This window comes from Diachasma alloeum, unplaced genomic scaffold, assembly GCF_001412515.2.
Source record: "Diachasma alloeum isolate Michigan unplaced genomic scaffold, Dall2.0 Dall_scaffold_00198, whole genome shotgun sequence".
In the NCBI taxonomy this organism is placed as follows: domain Eukaryota; kingdom Metazoa; phylum Arthropoda; class Insecta; order Hymenoptera; family Braconidae; genus Diachasma; species Diachasma alloeum.
Window position 1 is genome coordinate 1,808,952 of NW_021680363.1, and position 14,877 is coordinate 1,823,828.

The window sequence follows — 14,877 nt, forward strand, 5'->3', positions numbered from 1 at the left end:
AAAATAATCATTGAATTTCTCTGAAATGAAAAACAACGAACGTGAATAATTAGATCCAATTACCCGTTTTACACTAGTGCAATTCAGATTTCAAATTTTTTTGATAGTCAAAAAAAATTGTAGAATCAAAAATTGAATACATAAAATTACAAACTCAAATATTGAAACATTTACACAACTCAATTGAATCAACGAATATTATGTTATAGTTTAGTAATAATTAAAAAAATCCAATGGCACTGAATTGAACATTCTCGCGTAATAAACACATTAATCAATGAATATATCCAAGATATTCCCTACACTTGCATTCCCGTACCCACGAACATAACCTCAAAAACCATAAGCCTTCGAATAAACGACATACCAAACCCACTCCATTATTATCAGGAAGCATATGACAAAAGAAATATCCGACGAAATTCTAATTATTGAAAACAAGTAATGAGCATGTGCAATGCACAACTTTTTTTACTACATATTTGCCATGTCATCGATCGTAGCAACTGCAGCATAAAACGTCACGTGATCTTCAGGACTACATTGCCGTATAAATCACGTTCAACTCACACTCATGTTATATTTCTTATAATATAACATAGCAATTGTAATATACATTTTATTCTTAAAATAACAGAAATAATACTGCTCTTCATGGATATAAGAAGTATTCTCTTCTCCATTGCCTATCACGAATCAAGTGTATTTTCTATATCGAATGCTTTTTAATAGAAGCGACCCTATTTGTAAGGTTAGTTCATGAGTACAGACAATACACGGTTAAAGAATAACTTAAATGTGTTCTTATTCTGCGAAAACTATAATTTTTATAAGCTTTCATGCTTTGCTGTTATCAAAAATGTACCACCAGTTTCAATATTAGTACAGTGACCTGAGTCATCCTCTAATTTTTGGCATTTGAGATTCGATTGTTAAAAAAATGTAACGGCCGGAACACAAAATATCACTCAGAATGACCTGAATATAAATTACGTTCATAATTCTAATTTACGGCAATTGTAATTTTTGTTTAGGCTTTTCAGTGGGATCAGGCAATCCATTATAATAGCCCATATGAATTATTTAATGATTTTAATAATGATAAATGTCCTAGAAATTGAAGCAAAAATATCATATCCACGTTATAAACACATGATGGCCCTGAAAAGGGCCGATTGTTTTTTCATGCTCCGTAACGCCGAGTTTAACCTCCAAATCCGTAGAGAGTACGTCCTTGACGTTTCAGTGCGTAGACCACATCCATAGCCGTAACGGTCTTCCTCTTGGCGTGTTCGGTGTAGGTGACTGCGTCACGGATGACGTTCTCAAGGAAGACCTTGAGAACACCACGAGTCTCTTCATAGATCAGACCGGAGATACGTTTGACACCACCACGACGAGCGAGACGACGGATAGCTGGCTTGGTGATTCCCTGGATGTTATCACGAAGTACTTTACGATGGCGCTTGGCTCCTCCTTTTCCCAATCCCTTTCCTCCCTTGCCGCGACCAGTCATTTTAACTTTAGTTTAACGAACACGTCAATACTAAATAAACTGGCAAAAGCTTGTGATACTTTTTCCGCTAAATGGTCGTGTTTTTATAGATGTCGCGTAGCGGGTTCTCCCATTACTCGGAAGTACACCAATGGCGTCTCGTCAGTAAGGTATCCCCACTTCACTCTACGAACCAATCACAACCACGCGCGGTCTCATATATACCGGGTTCGTTACTCGAAACTTTATTGTTTTGCTGGCTATCTATCAGTATATGATCATTCAATCATACGGAAGGAGACGGGAGAGAGAGGAGAGAGAGAGAGAGAGAGAGAGAGAGAGAGAGGGGGAGAAACGAGGAGACGACGAAGTCCCCTAGTAAATATAATATAGATTCTGAGATAGTCCAAGTTTAATGTACGGTTAATCCTACTTTATTACCTTCATTCGTGCGGTGACACTCTGTACGGCTAAACCTTTCGCAAACTAACTTTACGTTTCGTCCACTCGGCCATCGACGATGGTAGCAGGAGGCTTTCCCGCCGATATCTTGTAACATCACTCATTACTAAACTAATTCGATAATCAAGAAAGTATTTATTTCATCAATTCGGATGGATCTCATGTTACAAAAAGATAGAGTATCAGTCCAGCGTAAATTATGTAGCAAGTACATGAAGTTAATCATCTGTTTTAGTTCATGAATAAGGGTTTCATAACAACAAATTTCGTTGCACGGAGAGAAATGTTCAGTAAAAATTACGGGACTCGAAGTTCGCTCACCGATTACGGAATCGACTCAGAAAATTTAAGTGACGGTATCGTAATTTTCCACAGGAGATTCAGATAAAAATTACAGAACGCTCTAGAAAAATTCCGTGACAGTTCCGTAAAATTTCCTACAACCACTTTTCGCTGCGGAATTACGGGAAAGATACGTAATTTTTATTGAATATTTCTCGGTGTGTAGCGCTGTTCATTTCTTGTTGTATTGATGGCTTGAAGTTTTGGGAAGTTCACGAACTTTCTTGAGACGAGTGGTTCAGGACAAATACAACAAAAAAAATTATTTAAACCTTCAAGCGCACATCGAAATCCCCAATCAATCTGAATATACACAATTTTCAATGAGATGAAAACCCAACTTACTTGATCGAACGACGGAATTTCCACTTGATTGCCACTTCATCATCATTCAGGGGCTTGAAGGGCTCGAGGTCGAATAGTTTAACCATTCTACTGATTTGTCTTCGATGGAGAGTCATGTTCCACATCTTTCCGGTGATGATGACGACTTTATTGTCAGCCAAACTGAAGGCCAGAGTCAAAAGCAGCTGACGTGGTGTTGAGAAATAGGAGAGTGAGGTGGAGGGGATATTTTTAGAGAACTGACATTATCGCAAGCTGTTGGTTCACAACAATTTGTTTTTTCCGGGAAACTCGAGTCTTTCATCACGAGGGATGGCTTTGCTATTCTTCTAAGGAAGTGGTGGCTTTGTAATTTGGCTAGTGTAAGAAGTCAATGAAAGGAAAGAATTTGTGGCCTGTCATCTTTCGGTTCTCTTCCTGCTATTACCTCAATTGACGGGGTAGGGTATTCGTGACGAAAATCCAGGGATGATTTGAGGGAAGAGGTGGGGTATGTGAGAATATCGATCTGGTGTAGGTGAGGGTAAGGCAGCGTCAGTACTGGGGAGTCGTCGGAGGGAAAACTGTGGAGGAGAACAAGCTTCAGGATCTTCATGCTGGTGAGTCTTTTGCACTGCATCGTAAAACTCAGTGAATTGGCTTTCATTTTTTTTCATTTTTATTGAACATTTATTGAAAATTTAATTAGATTTCCGCCGATTTTGTTGAAAAACCTCGCAGTTTTACTCTACATTTTTTCAATAGAAACTATTCCATAGATAAAAACAACAGAATTTGATTTTGATAGTTTACAGAAATTCCTTGACGTAAATCTTCTAAAAAAAGCAAAAAGTGACATGAATTTTCTGGAAAAAAACAATTTGCATAATTTGACGTAAACAATTGCATAAGCGAAGGACAAATTTCAGGAAAAATCGCTATTATCCCCATCTCGTCAAGTTCAAATCAATTTTCCAATTTTCCTGGAAATTTCGCTAGGTCTATACTTACGGACGATAAAAGAATAAATTATGCGGCGAATGAGGTTGGCGCCCACATCTTTTTTTCAGAATCAATTGTCACTCACTTAACTAGGGCTCTTCCTGTTGTTGCCAACTGTTCCCTTCAGTCGTGAAGTGAATCCCAACAGCATCCAAAACATCGTGTAGCTATGGAAATCCCTCAGTCCATCAACCCCAAATCGACCTGGAATATAAACCAAATGATTATCAAGACCTTTAAAATTATTTCGTCGCTGTACGGACTTTCTCCCTGTGCATTCACTATTCGAAGTATTTCAACATCTTCTACATCAACATCTTCGCCTTCCATACGTACATCTACGCTTCAATTATCGTTTTCCCGGAGAAGATCTGCTTATCACATAATCTTAGCAACTCTCCTAATATCTGTGAACAGTCTGTACTTAATAAATGAGATCAGAAATTATCCTCTGAGCAAGTGGAGCAGTGACAAACTCATTGCAGTTTGTGTCGTCACCATCTGTAATAATCTAGCGGCGGCATCCATCATCATCGTCTATTGCAACCGGAAAGATTTGTTCGCAATCATGAAGTTATGGAATGAAATCACTCTAAAAAAATCTCAGCTGCAAATGCTCATCCTTGGAATATCTCATTCTAATCCGAGCTTCGTTAACTCAGTGTCTAATCACGACGCGAAAACGGGAATTCTACTGAGAATGTTAATTGGAGTACTGTTTCAAGCAGGTTTTGCTATTTCTGCGCTAATAACTGGGCCAACAACTCGTCTGGCTACTCACATTGTGAGCGACATTATTAACAGCTTTGTGCTGATCCAATACTTTACAATACTGAGTTATCTGAAAGATGAGATGAACTACTTGAACGAGAATTTACTGGTTCTGGGGCAGGCTTTGGTGAAATATTCATCAAATGATTCATATATTCTACGAAGTATAGATAAAGCTCTCGAAGCCAGGAGAATCTTCGTTAGAATGATTATCTCGATTGAGTTGTTCTTTTCGCCAGTAGTTCTAGCGGCAGTTTTCTGGTACTTCATCTTCATGATGAACAACATTCAAGCATTTCTAATTCCGTATATACTTAATCAGCAAAGGGATGGTATTGCTACCACATATGTCGTTGAAAGAGGCTTCGGATTACTACTCAATACGTACTCAATTTTGCCGTTATGTTTGATCGTCGAATGGATCACTTCAGAAGTTTGTGAAGTATTTTTAGCAGCCTCGGTGAAACTTGAACATGGAGACTCTCTCCATAAGCTCTACTTTATTTATTTTGAACTCCGAATGGTTGAGAATTCTCGACAGGCACCTTCCTCGAGTACCGAACGTTCGACTTCGTGTGCTTCTTATAAGACACCTGTGGCCACGATGTTTTTTAACGGGACAAGCATGTAATATACTATTTTGACGGCGACGCTACGTTTAGCGAGTGACCGAACTGTGCCTTTTTTGTTTATAAGTAGACGAAAAGACTTTTCGTTTACCAGTAAACGAAAGCGTCTAAAATGCCTTTCCCTTTATAGATAAAATAACTCAGTAGCGAAGCGGTAAACCGGGTTAAGTCGATTTTTCCTCTTGGCCATTTTTTGACGAATATCTCGGAATCTAAGAGAGATAGAAAAATTTTGCTCATGACCTTTTTTGTAACCCTCAGTTGGATCTACAAAAAAGGTTCTGACATAAATGTTTGTATCTCTTTTAGATTCCGAGATATTCGTCAAAAACTGGCCAACAGTTAAAATCGACTTAACCCGGTTTACCGCTTCGCTCCTGAACTGATTTCCGCTTTTCTACTTTCTGAGGTATCTTACATGAAGAGACAACTGTATTCTTGAGGCAGAAGTGTCTACAGGGCAGCTTGTGAGACTCACGAAGGAACTCAATTATTTTCAATGTTTTTGTTAAAGAGTATAGAGTGGTTTATCCTGAAACCGAAACCCCTTCATATTTTCACCAAGGCTTTTCCTCCATTTCGAGAGGAATCTGTAAAATTGAAGGGAATAATTTTCCACATAACTTTCAGATTAACAGGACGAAGAAGGTCGTTTCACAAATCCTTTCGAGACACTTGCTGAAGGAGCGACAAAGAACTTCGGTGAGTTTTAGAACATTGCGAGTCAAATATTTGTTGGAACTGACGTAGTAAATTGTTTAGCTCAGGAATTATGCCCTCGAAATGCTACACGAGAATGTCAGTTTTACAGCTTTCGGACTGTTTGGATTGAATAGTTCTCTGTTGATTTCGGTAATTTCGATCTACGGAATCTGATGAATGTATTGTTTATCTGAGCGCATTTTCATGAGTGATATTTGATTTTAAGATCGGCAATGCAGTATTCGTGTACCAGATAGTCATACAAGAATTCAGAGACGGCCAATAATTCATGGATTATGATGCAGACGACAGAGCGATGATCTGGAGAAATTCTGCATGTAAAAATAGGTGTTTTTTGCTACGAAAAGAGCTGGAGTTGAAATGGACACGCATGAACAACCCGATGAATTCAATTCTGTTAAACTTCTACTGAAAATTCTATGTTTTTGACGCATTTCAGGCAGAATTCCGCAGTTTTACTGCACGTTTTTTTCTCTAAAAAATGTTCAATAGAAACTATTCTGTAGATAAATTCAGTAGAATTTCATATTTCTATACAACTTTTTCTATTGAGACATTTCCTAGAGGAAGGAGGAGTCCCTTAATGAATAAATGGAAATGTGTACCTCTCATTTCTGAATCACGTGTAATTTATATGATACATACACTAACGGACAATTTTTTCTATATTTTTAATACACTCGATGGCAAATATACTATTTACATGAGCCAATTATCTTGCGATGTTGCGCCTCCCATCGAACTCAATACTTTTAGGTGCATCAGGTACTCCTTTGAATTCTAGATCCCACTCGGTTGTCAATTCTCTTATTGTCACAACCATTCAGCAGTCTGGACGAAATTCAGCAATCATCTTAATTCAAGTTATAACTTTTGGAGAAACAACGGTTGTCTCAGGGTGTCGTCGAATGGGCAGCAAATATCCAAGAAGACTAGAGACTTGAAGAGATATTGTCAGTATTAGAGAAATAATTGTTATTTTTCATACAGGAAGAGATTCGTGTTTCTGTAAACTTACCTAATAGCTTCACAGCTACGATAATAATGAGAATGAGACAATGGGTATCGATGAGGTATCCGAACATGTAATTGCCGACTAACGCCCCGAGTCTACCGCAGAAGGCACATAAAGCAGCGGCAATTGCTCTGGAACACAAGAATAATGCAAATTATTCCCATCATCCGTGGGAAGGAACCACGTACGTTCAGAAGGAGCATACCTTAAATTTGTTGGGAATAAATCTACGATGATAGCAAGGACAATGCTCATACCGATAGACGAAGCGGCTTCAAAAATACAGGAGAGGATGAGATTCTCAATAGACGATTTCACGAACAACAATCCTAGTGTTACGCTTGCTGCAACGAGTGTCGAAACCACTGCAAATTTATGGGAATGAGAACCAAAGAATGTCATGTGACTGACTGCAGAATGAAGGTAGATTTTACCTAAATAAAATTTATATCCCAATTTATCAACGCATAGAGGAAGCAGTACACTCAGAGGGACACACGCGATGCCAAGAATTAATGTGTGAACATAAACGTTTCTAGGAACTGTTGTGGGACAGTCATCGCTCTAAAAAATATACATTAAGTGATTCGGTGACGTAGAAGCAGCATCAGAATTTTTATGAGACTTTCATTACAAAATTTCTAATCTTCACGGAAAAAAATATACTTGAATCAAGTATATTTCATACACGGAGAGAAATGCTCAGTAAAAATTACGGAATTCTCACTTCACTTACCGATTACGGAATCGAGTCAGAAAATTTAAGTGACGGTATCGTAATTTTTCACGAGAGATTCAGATAAAAATTACGGAACGCTCCGGAAAAATTCCGTGACAGTTCCGTAAAATTTCCTACAACCACATTTCGCTCCGGAATTACGGAAAAGATACGGAATTTTTAATTAATATTTCTCTCCGTGTATGACAGGTGAAACCCATAACTTCCCGATTAATTAGTTTTTTCCCTGTTTATAAAAAAACTCATCGATTGCATGAACGTAAATCAAAACGTAAATCCGTAAATCCGTAAATCAAAACGAGATAAAACCTGAAATAAAAATTATCGAATTTTTGAAGAAAAATTGTTTTTCAAGTTTTCCGACTAGTTTTATTCGTAAAAATAACGCGTCTTTCATGAATTTTCTGATAATGCTGCGTTCATTGATGACCTGTCTCTGGAAATGATGGTAGTGCCGGTATCGTTATTGATAAGGCATGAATTCCATTACCATTTCATCTTTTGAGAATCTCTGCTCAGAAACACTGCAGACACTTGCGGAATCGGCAGGAGACTCATTCTCAAACCTCGCGAACCTCTGGAAAAGCTCTGGAAACCACAGCATGAGAGCGTAATATGATGACCCCAAGCAGAACATGATGCTGCATACATTCGCGGTTTTTCGGAGCAATGGGGGTTTCATAAGCGTCAGTGTTTGTTGATAAATATTTCTCAATAATTGACGGGCTCTATTCACTTGTATTCCCGAAGACTTGGGCGCTGTTTCCTCTTGATAATTTCGAAGTTTCAGACTGAGCTGTTCATATCCATTTTTAGATAGCGTTTCCTAAATATCCAAGACATTAAAATTGAGAATCAATCTACGATGAAGGCAATCGTTATCAATCAATTCCGTTTTCAACATTTTTTTTACTGATGAATGGAAGGTGCCTAGTACTCCTCAGCTACTAATAGTCCAGTAAATGAAGCCATTTTTCCCTTTTTCTTTTCTTCTCATCAAGAAAATCAAACAAAAAAACCCAGGAAATTCTTTAGAAAATATCTCGATAGAATCAGTTGTATAGAAAAATCGAATTCTTTTGACTTTTTCTATAGAATATTTTCTATTGAACATTTCAATAGAATCGGCCAAAAACTAATAGAAAGTTCGATAGAATTGTCTAGCGAATTCGCTAAGTTTTTCTACTAAACTTTTTCATCAGTGTATTCCCGCTTTTTATCATATTTCACACGGAGAGTAATTTTCTAGAAAAATTCTAGTACGAGAACCGGAAAAAAATACAATCCACCGGCTGTAAAAAATTCTAGTGCTGTTAAGATAAAATTTCTGGGGGTGTCTGTGGAAATTTCACAGAAATACGGGGAAAAATTTACGTTTTCTCCAATAAAATTTCTAGTGCAGGCACTGGAATTTTTTACCGGCCGTCACTTCGCGCCCTTTTTCTCGTGCTAGCACTAAAATTTTTCTAAAAAATTTCTCTCCGTGCATCAGAATTTCAAATCTCAACGCCGTCGCCCTTCACTATATTTTTCAGATATTGAGTAATTAGCATGATTAATAAATTGATAACACAAAATTACCAGATAATCCTCGAATGGTTTCCCAGTATTTTCCACATGCATCATACGAAGAGTTTCCGTAAGTTTATAGTTATTGCCGGATTCAGCAAGATACTTCGGACTTTCCGGGAATGATAATAGCCAGAATCCAATGAACACTGATGGCAGTGCACATACTATCACAAAAAGATTCCAAGACCGGAAGAAAAAAACATCGTTAACAATAGATATGTGAATAGGAATTATCGCCCATCCCGTTACTGCAAGAAGGATTTATGATTAATGTCCTTATTAACGTCAAAGTGTCACTGAGCTATGAGGAAAATAATACAAAGTAACTCACGAGGTAAAGCTATCAATCCAAGTGACCAAGCCATCTCCATCCAGCAGAGCATTCTCTCCCTTATTTTTCCGGATTGAAATTCACCGAGATAGGTGAAAACCACTGTACTGTGGCCGCTTATTCTACCAGAAAATGAAAAATGCAAATGCGAATGTAGTCAGCAGCCCCTCACTAGGTTCAAGCATTATGCATGCACCCAAAGAAATAATACTTTATTTTAAGACTTCAAAGGTCTCAAAATGAGACCTTTAAAAATTGTTTTAATTTATTGCTAATCGATTATTCTGCCATAATACGGTCATATATATATACATATTGTTGCGTATTTGTTCTTTTCCTCCTTCTCAGCCAAATTCATATACGATTGTCTCTTTCTATTTAGTTATTCTTTTACCTTACATTATATTCGACAGACGCGACTTTTTAGTGATCGTGATTATTTTATTATTTTATCGCCCCAAATTTCGCCAATAAACAATTTATTAATTAAATGAACCCTTTTATTTAGGAATATTATGAACGACGCGTTAGAAATTTGAATGTTAAGAACTTCGGCCTCAATTAGCTTGAATTGAAATTAATTAATTAAATTTTCTTAGGGTGTTTTGTCTGTTGGGGATCGTGATATGCGGGGATCGTTTCTTTATGTTAAGTGACCCCAATCGAATTCACAAACGGGGCCCATTGGTCCCCAACGTCCATAGGACCCCCCTCACCACAGGATTTCTGATTGAATTTGGGAAATTTTGGTTTTTTGGCCATATCTCCGTCAATTTTCGTCAAAAATCAATTTGACCAAGACAAAAGTTGTGGGGAATGACCTCAACTTCAATCTCCGGGAGAGAAAAGTGGGATAGGAAAATTAGAACCGGAGATATTTCCAAAAAACTGAAAGTTTAGTCAGTTTTTGGGTCCTATCTCCGGTTCTAATTGTCCTATCTCATTTTTCTCTCGTGGAGATTGAAGCTGAGTTCATTCCCCACAAACTTTTGTTGTGGTCAAATTCATTTTTGACGGAAATTGATGGAGATAGGTTAACCCCTTTCCATTTTTTTCGATGAAAAAATTTTTCACCCCCAAAACCGGCGGGGATCGTTTCTTTATGTTAAGTGACCCCATTCGAATTCACAAACGGGGCCCATTGGTCCCCAACGTCCATAGGACCTCCCTCACCACAGGATTTCCAAGACAAAAGTTGTGGGGAATGAGCTCAACTTCAATCTCCGGGAGAGAAAAATGGGATAGGAGAATTAGAACCGGAGATATTTCCAAAAAACTGAAAGTTTAGTCAGTTTTTGGGTCCTATCTCCGGTTAACCCCATCGTTGTTTGTGTAAAACACTTCAACTTAAAAAACCAATTGTATCGATTCCAACGATCGCGATAAGATAATGAAACTTACGAAAATCCACTGAAAAATTTGAGAAGGAGAAATCCCCAGTAGTTCGATACTACAGATGACACAATTTCGCAGAGAGCGTACGAAACAGTGGATGTCAGGAGAGCCTTTCTCCTTCCCGCTAAGTCTGCGAAACAACCCCAGAAATACGCACCGATAATCATTCCTGCAATGAAAAGAACAATCGTGTGTTATTTCCGAGAACATGAAAACAACCCTCTGAAGAATGTTCTCATCTTTAATTCAAGTATTTAACGGGAATTGAAGCAAACTTGGATGAGAGTAAAAAATTGTTCCAGCAAATTCCTCAATTATTTTTTTAGATAATAGTCTATCGTTTCACTAGGGTGGTCCGAAATAATACGCCATTTTGGGAACGCAGAAACAAAATGATTTATTATAAAAGTTTGACACTGAAGATAATTTTCATATTGGGCACAGAATTTTTATTGATTTGTCCTGGATTTTAATTGTGTCTTATTTCGAAGAGTTCTCTCCAGGTGGCCAGGACGTTATTTTCCGTCACGGCCTGGGCGCAATGTCAGAGGGAAAAAATTAAAAATGAATCAATTAATAAAGATACCTAACGTAGGCGTAGCGGATATACGACCCTTATCAATCGTCGTAAGTTGGAAGTCACACGCTGCTGACGGGAGGATCAATCCCACACTGCTAATACTGAATCCCGTATTCATATAAATTAATCCACACACAACTAAAATTTTAATGTTGAATTTTCCAAATCCTGAAAAAATGAGGTTTTCATTGTCATCGATTTTATTTTCTCCGTACACTAACAGAAATGGTTTATGTGAATTAAATAAATTTTAATCCAATCGAATACATGGGTATGCAAACAGCTTATGATGAAGCTTTTATTCGAACTTGGACTTAATTTATATTCATTTTTTAATTCAGTAGCGAAGTGGCAAAACGGTTTAAGTCGATTTTGACTACTGGCCAGTTTTTAGTGAATATCTCAGAATCTAAGGGAGATAGCAAAATTTTTGTTAATACCTTTTATGTAGCGCTCAATTTGCTCTAGAAAAAAGGTTATTACGAAAATTTCATTAACTCCTTTAGATTCGGAGATATTCTTCAAAAACTCAACTAAGAGATAAGTCGACTTAAACCGCTTTACCACTTCGCTACTGAATTAATTGTTCAGATTGTTCAATGGAAATAAATGTTGCCTTTGTCAAAATGAAGACTCCATTAGTTAGAAATGCAATCGTCATTTGATCGGCAGAGCCAATAAATTTATTAACACGCAATAATCCTTTATTTGAATGAAAGAATTATGCATTCCATAGAATATCTAAAATATTGTCATTGAAATAAATATACGAGATTAATAATGTTCGACCAAACTATGTTTATAATCAATAGAAAAATGTTGTATAGGGGGTAGTCTTCACTCCCTGTTCTCCCTTTACCTGTGAACGTAACTGCAGTTTCCACATCTGTTTCCACGGTTTGGATATCCACACGATCTGAGGTAAAATATTCACCGAATTATATTAAAATTGTCAATGCACCATGGAATCGTCCTTTGCACTTAGGATTCCTTAGAAATTGTTACCATTCACTACTCCTTCGATCTGCATGATGACTCCCGAAGACCGAAATGACCTTCGAAACCTCTGATTTTCCCAATGAGTCCTCAGAGAACTTCTGTTGTAAACTGGTAGACCAACTGCCCCGTCAATCCTATTATCACTACTGCCCCCTCTTCGAATAAATTCGTTCGCCGACGAAGCGCAGCATAAGGGAGGGTGTGTCTGTACCACTCAGCGGACAATACTAAAAACGTATAGGCTGGAGGAGAACAATCGGAATTTTTTTAGATGTACGGAATTTTTTTAGGGTTCATGGACCCCCGCGTTCGCCCAGCAAGACCTCATAATAACTAAAATAGTAGATGTAAGAAAATTCAGCGCTCGGTGATAAAGAGAAAACACCTCACACTAAGTGCATCAGTCTCCCAACGATAGTTCTCCGATTGACAATTTTCGTTTTGAAAGTGCGAACATCACCTCAAGCCGAGAAATTCATTTGGAACTGAAATTAATGCGTATAAATTTCTCTCAATAGTTGAGTTTTTGCTCATCAAGAGAACGGATTCGCAGATGCATCATCGTTGAAGGATGCATCCAGCACGCGTCTTTACTACCTCGTATGAACACAATTGTCCTTGAATTGATTCTTTAACTCTTGGGTCGTATCACGGGTGATCCCAATGCGACTGGGGATTGTATTACAACTTTCCGGATTCTTTTACGATCATTACTGATTTACGAATTTCCGACAGATTTATATATTGTAGAAAATGAATTTTTTCTCCAAGACTCGAGTACGTAGAGTTATGCATTCCCATCACCAGGAAGACAATTTTTATTCTCCAATATTAAAGACGTGGAATAATTCATCAACGACAATTGAGGCACTTGGAAAAATATATGACTAAATTATGTACACATTTCAAGGATTGGAAATACATGCAGAAATAAAAACAATAAAAACTCCGGGTAATGCAACGGACCCAACTCACTAAATACAAGAGGTATATCCTGTTCAATAGAAACAGTTGTAAATCTTGGACGAAAAATTTGTTGAGTAATTTAAAAAGAGACAAATAAAAGCAGAAAACTCACCTTCACGAAAGACTACAACAAGTGCCTAGAGGGAGGAACGGGAAACCGAAATTTTCATAATATCATGGGCGTCTCATCGACTTTGCTCCACGGTTCCTCTTCTTGAACGCTCCAGGTAGAAGTCTTGATCCAGGTTTGGCGCGAGTTCAGGCAGGTTCGAACCATAAGTCTGCTTTTTTATCGAATCGAGATTGGTACGAATTTGAATCAATTTATTTTCATTATAATCGACACGAACTCTAACTTGGTTTTGCGTGGCATTAAACAAATGAATTCTCTTCAATAATAATGTGCGAATAACTTATCGAATTCAAAAAAAAACTTCGACAAATGAAATAATCAAACCAAGTAATCTGACAAATTCAAATCAAATGCTCCATCCGGAAGCAATAATTAATTATGGCTGTTTATCAAAAAGCACGGATTGAATGTCATAAACGTCAAAAAATGTAAATTGACTGATTCATCAAGGAAAAAACGAAAGCTGAAAACAGTTGAGAAAAATGAGGAGAACGGCAATATGAATTTTCAACGTTAAAAAATTTTGTGGCCCTGAAAAGGGCCGATTTTTATTATTGAGCGAATTACGAGCTGCTCTTCTCGGTCTTCTTGGGGAGCAGAACAGCCTGGATGTTGGGAAGTACACCACCCTGAGCGATGGTAACTCCGGACAAAAGCTTGTTCAACTCCTCATCGTTACGGATGGCCAATTGCAGATGTCTAGGGATGATCCTGCTCTTCTTGTTGTCACGAGCGGCATTGCCTGCCAACTCGAGGACCTCAGCAGCCAAGTACTCCATAACTGCAGCGAGGTAAACTGGAGCTCCAGCACCGACACGCTCTGCGTAATTTCCTTTGCGCAGGAGACGATGAATACGACCAACTGGGAACTGAAGGCCAGCCCTGGTAGAGCGAGTCTTTGACTTGCCCTTGACTTTTCCACCTTTGCCGCGACCAGACATGATGATAGAATGAAAATTTAACGTTTACTAAAAGCAGTTCTCCGGTAGAGAACTGAGGTTTTAATGTTTTTTTCAGACGCTCCCCACCATTTATATAGCCTCAGACGCATGGACTGCCGAGTCAATGCGCGCGCATCACCGCAACTGAGCGTAGCTGATTGGTTCGGCGCTGTCGACGCGGACTGTATTAAAAACAACGGCTTTCCCTGCGAAATCACATTTCACCTCTGTTCCTCAGTCAGTGAAGAGTACAATTTTACGACGATGCCACCCAAGGCTAGCGGCAAAGCTGTGAAGAAGGCTGGAAAGGCCCAGAAGAACATCACTAAAACCGACAAGAAGAAGAAGCGCAAGAGGAAGGAGAGCTACGCTATCTACATCTACAAGGTCTTGAAGCAAGTTCACCCTGACACTGGAGTCTCCAGCAAGGCCATGAGCATCATGAATTCGTTCGTTAA

At 38.2% G+C, this 14,877-nt stretch overlaps 3 protein-coding genes across 3 annotated transcripts; all 3 read right to left on the minus strand.

Moving 5' to 3' along the window:
- Positions 1-1,176: 1,176 nt before the first annotated feature.
- Positions 1,177-1,553, minus strand: LOC107048858 (histone H4). Its single transcript, XM_015272289.1, has one exon. The coding sequence runs from the start codon at positions 1,514-1,516 to the stop codon at positions 1,205-1,207; it is 312 nt and encodes a 103-aa protein (XP_015127775.1). The 5' UTR covers positions 1,517-1,553; the 3' UTR covers positions 1,177-1,204.
- Positions 1,554-6,408: 4,855 nt separating this feature from the next.
- Positions 6,409-12,469, minus strand: LOC107048850 (synaptic vesicle glycoprotein 2A). Its single transcript, XM_015272280.1, has 11 exons — positions 12,386-12,469; positions 12,240-12,296; positions 11,387-11,548; positions 10,807-10,969; positions 9,406-9,527; positions 9,084-9,322; positions 7,993-8,328; positions 7,198-7,327; positions 6,969-7,128; positions 6,767-6,894; positions 6,409-6,687 (listed from the first exon to the last, which is right to left on the minus strand). The coding sequence occupies exons 1-11, from the start codon at positions 12,408-12,410 to the stop codon at positions 6,608-6,610; spliced, it is 1,602 nt and encodes a 533-aa protein (XP_015127766.1). The 5' UTR covers positions 12,411-12,469; the 3' UTR covers positions 6,409-6,607.
- A 1,572-nt stretch (positions 12,470-14,041) lies between these two features.
- LOC107048853 (histone H2A-like) lies at positions 14,042-14,458 on the minus strand. Its single transcript, XM_015272284.1, has one exon. The coding sequence runs from the start codon at positions 14,417-14,419 to the stop codon at positions 14,042-14,044; it is 378 nt and encodes a 125-aa protein (XP_015127770.1). The 5' UTR covers positions 14,420-14,458.
- Positions 14,459-14,877: the final 419 nt, after the last annotated feature.